The 9589-nt window shown below is 52.7% G+C and overlaps 1 protein-coding gene across 1 annotated transcript; it reads left to right on the top strand.

Annotated features, from left to right (window-relative positions):
- Positions 1 to 1744: 1744 nt before the first annotated feature.
- On the top strand, positions 1745 to 7331 carry POSPLADRAFT_1159892 (hypothetical protein; the record flags this gene model as incomplete). Its single annotated transcript, XM_024487473.1, has 8 exons — positions 1745 to 1911; positions 1963 to 2335; positions 2386 to 2536; positions 5252 to 5309; positions 5829 to 5887; positions 6112 to 6233; positions 6270 to 6500; positions 6549 to 7331. 8 exons carry the CDS (start codon positions 1745 to 1747, stop codon positions 7329 to 7331), a joined length of 1944 nt encoding a protein of 647 aa, XP_024333296.1.
- Positions 7332 to 9589: the final 2258 nt, after the last annotated feature.

The following is a 9589-nucleotide window of genomic DNA, read 5'->3' as shown; positions in this document are numbered from 1 at the left end:
CGCTGATGCTTCCAGGCACGGTCGAGCTTCCGTTCGTGCCTGCGTCGGAGCGCCGGCAAAAGGCGCGCACTGCAGGAGAGGCTGATGCGATCGTTGTTGTCGGGCAGCGCCAGCGCAAACGCAAGCGCGTGAAAGGTGCGGGTGCGAAGGGGAAGGACGGTGAAGCCGCAGCGGTGGATAGCAGAGACCAAGAGGAGGCTGAGCCGTTCGACTACAATGCCGTGTCGAATATTTTGGACGAGGGCTCCGAGCCGGAGGTCGAGGAATCGTCCTCGCGGAAGAAGAAACACAAAACAAAAGGTGCGCAGTATTTCTTCTGTCATGTATTCAAGTTTCGCTGATGCCGTCCTGGCACACCTAATAGGTCCCGCTCCATATCAGTATGGAAACTTTGGGGCGGCGCCTAAGGCGCACAGTCAGCCGAAAAGTGGAAATGTCTCGCGGACATTCCGATGAAGACGGTGCGATGAATGTGGCAGTATATTGTCCTATAGGTGTCATAGTGGCAAATTTATTGCTTATGGATGAAATGATGACAATTTAAATACCCTTGGCCACTTTCGAGGCCGATGTGCAGACTTCATCCATGGTGTCCATAACCGCAGAACTACATGAGCGCATTCTGCTCTCGAAGACCGAGTACGCGCGAATTGACGCAGTGGCCCTCCACGAATCATTCAAGCGTTAAAATACAGTCCTGAGTTTTGGATTGGGATACAGTCAACTATTTCAGTAGCTGCACGCATGAGACGAACACAATCTGAGCATGTTCGTTTGAGGGGCTGGAAGGCCATCCAACCACGATTATAATTGCGTCTAGCGTTGTCATTTGTGGTGCACAATCGCATGCTCAAGTTTATATAACCTTGCATCTTGTGTCTCGTGAAGCTTGTATAACCATTGATAGATACGCACATATGTCTTATCTTCGCGATGGTTCCCATTTTTGATCAAATATCTTCGACTTAACGACTCGGATACTTACAGCACTAAGTGGACTGAACGACTGCAGTCGGTACCATTGCAAGTTGATTCACAGCTTCAGGCTACTTCATATGCCCTGCCACGGTGACGCAGGCAGTGGAAGATCCGAGAAAATCTGGAAAACGTCTCAGTGCTGTGCTACTTTTTGTTTGTGGTCACGACGCCACACAACGACAGATCTCACGTGAATAAATCACAAGAATCCATGTTTCTGAAAGAGACATGGCGAGTTACAGAAGCATTCCGATCTATATACTTATGTCCTTATGTACACTTTGTTCTGTATCGCGGCCCGGGCTATGTCTTTTGTCCTCTTAGCCGACGCGGAGTTACAAACTACGCCCTTGTATTCTGTCCGTTTGCGTCAAGCTGAGAGACAATACGGTCACGAGGCGGTATTTACAGACAAAGGCTGTGGTAACCTATTAGATAAGATATCCTATTAAGGAGGTCATCGGTGGCGGTCCAAGCCTCTCAACCATCTTGCGTTCGGCCATAGCCTACCCTCACCACAACACCCTCCACCGCACTTGCAAGTACATCTCCGCTGAACTGTGAGTACTCACTGGTCATCCTGTTCATTTTCCTTGGCCAGCAGCGAACGCGACAGATTCAACCTTAACTTCCGGTAGGGCATTGTGTGGCGTCGCTCTTCGACGCGAGCTGCTGTCGCCGGACACATAGTTTTTAACACATAGTGATAATAGACTGAGTACGGCGACTGACTTACGGATCTACCCTTCTCTAGAATCCCTCAACGATGCTGTGGTTGCAATTAGCGACCAAACTGGGCATCGCCCTCCTCACTTTCGTAACGCACCCACAGACGTACGGAAACCCTTACTTGCCACTGACGATTGGGGCATTCATCGAAGCCGCGGTTCCCAATATCCTCTTCATCGCTGAAAATGCCGCACACTCCTTCATGTGAGTGAGGTCAATATCCATGCGCCACATTGGCTCACTTTGTCCACACAGCACATCTATCCCCTCCCTCCCGGCCCCGCCTACTCGCCAGGCCATCTCAGGCCCTCAGGCTACGGTACCATCCACGGACCTAATACTATGGACACCGATTGGGCTCCCAGTATCTGCGGGACTCCACTTGCCAACCCTCGTGGCAACGCCTATCTCGAGTCTATCGGCTGCTACGGCGGAACGCAACCATGCGTTAGCACCGCAGCTGGAGTACCCGACGAAGGAACTCATCGTTTGGGAGGGGCGCACAGGCGAATCAGTTGATGCATTCGGGTCGACCAACTTTGTCGCGAGCGCCATCGTGGCCATTGTCATCGCATGTTATGTCTACATCGTAGCGAATGTCCTTCGTGCATGCACACTGTATACCTTCGTAAGCGACCATTTATCGAACACAATGACAGGAGCTCACTGTCTTGCTAGGCTGCTGTCGCTCCGAGTGCAGATGCCGGTACACCCCCGCCGTTCGACGTCGAGCTCGCGTTGAACTGCGAGGGTGTCTCGGCGGACTTCTCAAACCAGGAGCTGGTTTCCGGGATCGCGACTGAATCAGATGCACATGTCCATCATAATGGTCAGTCGATGGCCATGCGCTTTGTACCATCCGATTAACGACATATGAAGATACCCTCGACACAGCAGAAACGCTACCAGTGGCCTCCGATGACATCTCGCCTGCCCAGACCACAGGTAGTGCCCACCTTTACCTATGCATGCGAAAGACTGGCTCACAATGCATGCATTTTTAGAGCCGTCTAACGGCCATATGTCCTCATACCCAGACGCAACGGTGGCTCATCTCGATGACAACCGTGCTGTAGATACCCAGGACATACGGGGCGCAGAACATGCCCAGGCGAACACAGATCTTGAGACAACTGGACTAAGCACCCCAACCGTAAGTCTCATGGAGTACCGACATGTCCATGAAACTGACGAGGCTGTTGTATCCAGGTGATAGATGGACAAGACCCCTCAGCGCCGGACGTGTCCGCTCGCCCACTCGTGGCGCTATTGCCGCAACAGGCAAACCGCATCGATGTACTCTACCCAACATCTGCTTATTTGGATCGTTGGTCAAACTCCTCCACATCCCTGCTGCCATCTGCTTTTCGACATGTATTGCCCTCTCGACATGTGGCCCTCTCGCTTGGCCCACACCTGCCATCACCGGGACAGAAAAAATGCAAGGAGCACGAGAGACAGTGCGAGGCAATCTCTGCTAGCATACCGCGGTGGAGAATCGGGAATGTCAAGCCCTCCTTGGAATCAGCTGCCAAAGCACTGGTTTTGCAACGTGAACTGCGCAAGAAATGTGAAACACAATTCGATGAGCTAACAAAGCGCTGTGCCGAAGTCGATGAATGTTGCGCGCAATTGGACTCAGAAGTCATTCGATTGGAGCAAGACGATGAACAACTGGAGTGCGAGCGTGTGGCTGTTGCAGAGGCACGTTCGAACCTGGCGGAGGAGTATGCACAGCTGGATTACGCCCATGTCCAGCTGGCTGCGGAGCAATCGCGACTGCGGGTAGGGCTCGGTCTCTCGGAGGAAGAACACGAACACACCGAGGAGTACCAGACGGAATGCCTCAATAATGAAGGCGCACAGCAACCAGAGGATGATCCGATGGAAAGCATCGACGAATTCTACAGGTTGCTAAACAATGGCGAGAGCCAGGCCGAGCAGGAAGAGCGACTCGAGCAGAGCACGACAGGCGAAAGCACCGAGCGATCTGAGCGGGAGGTCAATGCGATGAAGACGGCTCACGATCAACAGAGCGAGCAGGTTGAGGAGAATGAAGGGCAGACTCGACTCCAAAGAACCTCGCTGGAGTACGCACAACATCCAGTCAGTGGTTTAGACGCAGATGAGCAAAGCGACGCGACCAATGATCAGGTGCAACAAATGGAGGAGGATGACGACCTGACAGCCTGGCGGAGAGAGTGCGAGGAGCACTACAGTCAACTCAACAATTCTTCCTCTCAAGCTAGCATCGCGACAAACTCACCCGCGAGCTCGTCGAACGAGTGTGGTTCATTGATTCGCGAGCGAGCTGCTGAGGGTCAAGACAATACAGTCGAGCAAGGTCAAACACACCAACCACAGGATGAGCCCCACATCTTATACACGACGCTGCGACCGAGACCCACTCGACCTGCGATTCGATCCCCATACGAACATGTCTCCATCGATTCGCTCCCGATGCCGCTTATGCCACCCCAGACCAGCCCGGGCGGTATGCGCGATCAGACCGCGCGTTCAGAGGACGCGCGATTCGAATCACTCATACCGTCTCAGGTCGCTAACGCACCCGAACGCCCGAGGCGGCTCCTTGGAAACGTGCCGCGCGCATTCACTCTTGCGCTAGGTCAGAGCAGGAGACGATAGGACATGGACCTTGACTATCATCTTCGTATGTTATCGATCTTGAATCTTCACGCTGTAAGCTTATAAGCTGCACAGAATCTAGTGAGCGGCAGTCTGCAAATCCATCCCAGACTCGTTTGATCTCGCTTACTATGGTGTGTGCACGCTACTTCACGATCTCCAAGAGCATTTCGCTGATTTCAGATCCTTGAAGCTTGATTTAAGCTGTATGCCTTTGCGCACATCGCCCGCCCACGCGTTCCTGAAGTCGCCTCTCGCCGCTACCATCCGCTGCGCTCCTTGCCTTCGCTGTGCCCGTTTCCTTCGCGGCAGCTGGTGCCGTTATACATATCCTGCTTGGGACGCCCTTCTCCACCACATCGCAGCCCATTAGATATTTGAGCATACGTACCTTTAGCGCTTCGGTTCGGATTCCTCTGTATTGCATTCCAAATATAGCATTGCACTGCATAACATTGGACTACCGCAGTTATGAAATTGAAACGAAGTAGGAAAGGTAGCGTTGCCAGCTGGAGGATCTTCCTTGATTCGTGCAGTTACTGCACATCGTGTGCTCATATAGGGATTATCGGACGAGTCACTGGCACGTGTCATGCGTGTCGAGACGCGTCAGGACGCGTCGCATTGTAGTCCCTGCCCTGCAACTCTTCGACGTCAATGTGGCATACAGCGTAGCTACCGAACATTTCCTTTTCTCATTGTAACTGCTTTCACTGGACTCCTGAACGTGTGAAATCTCTCAGCGTTACTGCCAGCAAAAATCCCGCCTGAGCGGAACGAAAGACTCTACGGCGTGCGTTGCTTACGCCCTTGTAACCTTTGTCAAAAGGAGCAAGGAGCCATGTACTTCCGAGGAACCGTACAATGACGTGATTACTCGGTTGACAATTCTGCTCAGTCGCCAAGATGTGGCTTTTGGGATTCAAGCAGCTGGTGCACGCCAACGAGATTTCTTGGTATGATCACTGGCAACACGCCTATAGCTCTCTGATGTGGGACGTTCAAGAACATGATGCAATAGCCGTCGATTTTCGCTCTTCGTTGGCCAAATATGCAGACCGCGACAGCCACAATGGAATAGACGACGCACCTTCAGTGATCTTCACCGATGCTGGCCTCGCCAGACGATCCATCCTCTTCGTCTCACAACTGTTCATATTTCTCCGCTGCTGGGTTCTGAGTAACAACCAAAATTAAAGCCTCGGCAGTCATCAGCTGTCCAAGTGATGCTCTTCCGGCCGGCACATACGATTTCTCAACCTTGGGTAGTAATGATCCTTACGGGCATCAGCCACGCCCACAGTCACTGCTGCGTTTGCCAACCCGAGGGAATGGTTCAAGCGGTGCCCCTACGACCGGCACGAGCCTTGGAATCCAATGAATGAATGATCTTCGTAAAGAGAGTATTAATGAACGCATGGTTGGGCCCTTCGATCAATGGAGGAGCTTTGGACATGTTAATTGCTTCCATACAGGCAAAATCCACGCCAGAAGTTCGACTCTCGGATCAAGAGAACGGACAGCACGTTGCAGCGTAAGAAAGAGCCACTGTCGTCCAAGAACAATGACGCGTAACGCCAACCTTCACTTCGACTTGGTCATGGTTACCGCTATCACTATCACTCGCTCGTTATTCATTTCATACCCCTTGTTCTCCCAGTGCACCTGGCCACGCGTGGGTGGGAATCCGCATTGTCCTCAAATTTCGAAGACGCACCGTCGCAAGAATCATGAACACATGCACGGTGCACAATGCAGCTTGTATTGCGTTGGGCGGTATCGCAGAACCCACATATATGTGGCGTCTCCCTGATACTTTTAGACCGCCTTTGACCCAAACGACGACTCGTTGCAACCTCGAAGAAGACTCGACTTCGAACGTGAGTGTGCCTTCCACGCCGCGGGCTCTGTGCTAGGCGCTGACCGGTGCAGCCACAATCTGGTCTCCTCAAGACGACAACTACTCTAGCCGTACAATGGCCTCCGACACATCCACAAGATTGTGCGATTTTCACAAAAGAAGCACTCATACGAATCTTGAGGAGGGTACGAAATTCACAGCAATCCTGGTGCACCACAAAGACGCACCCGAAGGCCACGAAGAGCTTGAGGGCGTCTTTCCAGATTGCAATTGGACCGTTCCGGAGGTATGTCATATTCTCCTGAGTAAACGTATAGCATTAACGACCGCTCAGCATCCCGGTTCTACATGCCTCTCCCCGGAGAGTCCCACCCTGGGGATTAGGCCCATGGACACACCATGGCTCCAACCCTCAACCTCTAGTGAGCATAGACACAGACTCGTGCATGAGGACGGGCAGTTCGTGCAATACGCGCTGCCACAGGCAGAGAATCTGTTTGCGATTCCCTTCAACTATGCGCCATACGGCGCGCAGTTCCCGACCATCCGGCCTTGGGCGACACCAGTAGACCTACATCAAACGCACTCGACCTGGCTCAGCCAGTGCTACGCTGCATACTTATCGCATGTTGCGCCGCATAACGTAACCAGCGCTCCCGCACCTGGCCTGCAATATGCAGGGCAGGCATCTGAATTCACCAGCTACATCAACTACGACGACAACGTCGACGCCCCAGTGCCAGTGCCACGCGCTCCCCGAGTCAAGAAGCCTCGCTCTCACACTCGCACAGATGTTATCCGCCTGTGTGTCCATAGGAGATCCAATCTCAGGGAACCCGCCGCCTACAACTACAAATGCGGACATTGCGAGGCATGGTTCAGTCGCGCTTGCCAGCGCCAGCGCCGCATGAGGACCGGTTGCGCCAACGGCGAGCAGAAGGAATGGCAGTGTCCTCTCTGCCTTAAGATGTACTCGCGCACTGACTCGCGCGCGAGGCATTGCCGCAACCTGCACCACATATCGTACGAGGACGCGCTTGTGCTGGTCCGAAAGAGAATGGCCGATATAGTAACAAGTGCGAAGGAAGGCTCATTCGAACCACCCGCTGAGGATTAGACCTTTTCGCATCGCATCGTTCCTCTGACGTCCTCGCTGTCTCCGCTGATTTCTCTGCTCTTCCTGTGACTATTTCTCTGTCTTTCGTCTTCGTTGTCTATATCGTGATATATCTATTGTCATTCAGTCACTGCTCGATGAGTGAGCTGTGTGCTTACGTAGTATCTCAATGACAGTCGCTGTGGCTTCCATCACTGACATATGGGACTGCACAATAGCTGAGTGGAATGCAGATGTACTTTGTGCAATGATTGATAGTGAGACGCGGCGTTACTCTTTCATTCAACAGAAACCTGAGCGAGTAGCGCAGTATAGAGCCGAGCGATCCAGATGCAATGAATCCATAGACACCTGTCGAGGGTGAAGTCAGAGGGTAGAAGCTACAAGTCGTCTCAGATGAATCTGGTCGGCATCCGCCGAAACTCATCATCGCTGGAGCGCCAGGATGGGCAATCTTGAAGTTGTGAGCGACTCTACCGCTCATGGCTGGGACCCACACCAATAATCACCGTTGAAATCAACTGGCGTCGGATGACAAAAATAAGGCGACAAGCACAGGATCGTGGTAAGGGTACACGAGAGTATGACTATGGCCCCATGCGAGCATATATATTTTCAGAACTGTCTACATATGACGTTGATGGAAATATGAATCCCGCAGCCCGCATGACGGTATCATGGTCTCGATTGCCAAAATTTGTAGCTAAATTCTCGTCGTACCACAAGATGTTCAGTTATCCTATTACAGAAGTGGTAGTGACTCCACGACAGGTGTATAGCGAGTTCTTTGTCAAAAGAGCACCCGAAGAAGTGTTGAGTAAAGCAAGGGACACGAGAATGCCCTATGGGTGAAGAATAGCAGAGTAGCGGAAGTGTGCTTTATCTTACTTCTCGAGTTGGGAGATATGAGGGACATCTAAGACAGCGACTCACTAAAAGCACGCGCCACATCTTCCAATCTGCAGACAATATTGAACGTATTGAACTGAGAAGCGGTGGAGTAATTGAGTGGAAAGGAGAGCAAGAGTTGCTTTCAAAGTTGCACGCTTGAACCTCGCTGGAAAAGAAGGCGAGAAACAAGCAACAAGGATCTAGTGTTGTGAGCAGAAAGCCCAGAGGCCGGCTTCTTCCAACTATGAGCAGAACGACAATTGCCACTACCATCCTGAGCTCAGCCCATCTTCCACCTCTCTGTGCAGCGCTCGATTATGCCTGGGTTTCACAAACTCAGATTTGGCGATGGCCCCGCAACACTGCTTGTGGGACAAAGGCCAAATTCTGATCGTGCAGGACAGATTTGTCCGCAGGGCCAGAATGTGAGCCGACACCGAGCGTACAATTACCCAGAGGACAATGACACACAGCTGTAACAGCACAGCGCGCATCGAAATGGAGTCCCCTTTTTTTCTGCCGTACCCAGCATTGCAGCCATTTTATCCATCGGTGTAATCCCAGACGCCCTATCCGCGCAGGGGACAAGTTGCCGCCGACAACTTCCATGTGGCACGTGTTACTATATGACAGCATTGTGCTCGTCCGTACAAGGATGCCACATAGTGTGATGCGCCACTGGCTTGCCTTTGAAAACGCGCGGCGGGCCACAATGGAGCGCCGTTACTCGAGGTGGTCCCTTCTGCCGGCCGTCCACCCTGTGCGCGGCGTGGCTTGAGGACTTGAATGGGGGCTCGACGACGATGCCATGCTTTTAGCGGAGGAGAGCCAAGTCTCTTCTCAGCCTGAGCATACCATCGTCATCGGGGCCCTCACAGACGAGCCACGGTAAGGACGTGCGGCTCGGAGTACTTTGTCCAAGCAACATAGTCGTCGGCAATGGTGTGTCCCTGCACAGTGAGTGTTCCTACCTTGTGACAAAGATGGCTTGAATGCTAGAGGGCCCCACCCGCCGGTGTCGGATGTGGGGGTGCAAGCTGAGATGGCGAGAGTGGCGCTGGATCGCGGGGTTTATATAGACTGGTCGGAGGGCACATCCCGTGACGACAAGCCGTCAAAACCATTGTTCGCCTTTTGGATAAAGCAAGGTTGTGGGGGCCCAACCACGCACCGCGATGATCGGGAGGCCACTATACGTAGTATCCAGTCGCTCGAAGAAGCAGGTCGTGGCTCCAACAAGTAATAACTTGGTTGGCCGATGCGCTTGGTGGGCGTGCTTCGCCAGCCCGGGAAAAGTGCTAAATTTGGCAGTAAGTACTCAACTGGCTTTGTACAATGCCCGTCAATGGCTACCCTGAGATGACAGG

This window comes from Postia placenta, assembly GCF_002117355.1.
Source record: "Postia placenta MAD-698-R-SB12 unplaced genomic scaffold POSPLAscaffold_23, whole genome shotgun sequence".
NCBI lineage: Eukaryota > Fungi > Basidiomycota > Agaricomycetes > Polyporales > Adustoporiaceae > Rhodonia > Rhodonia placenta.
The sequence above is the reverse complement of the archived record's forward strand: the minus strand, read 5'-3'. Positions and strand labels throughout refer to the sequence as shown.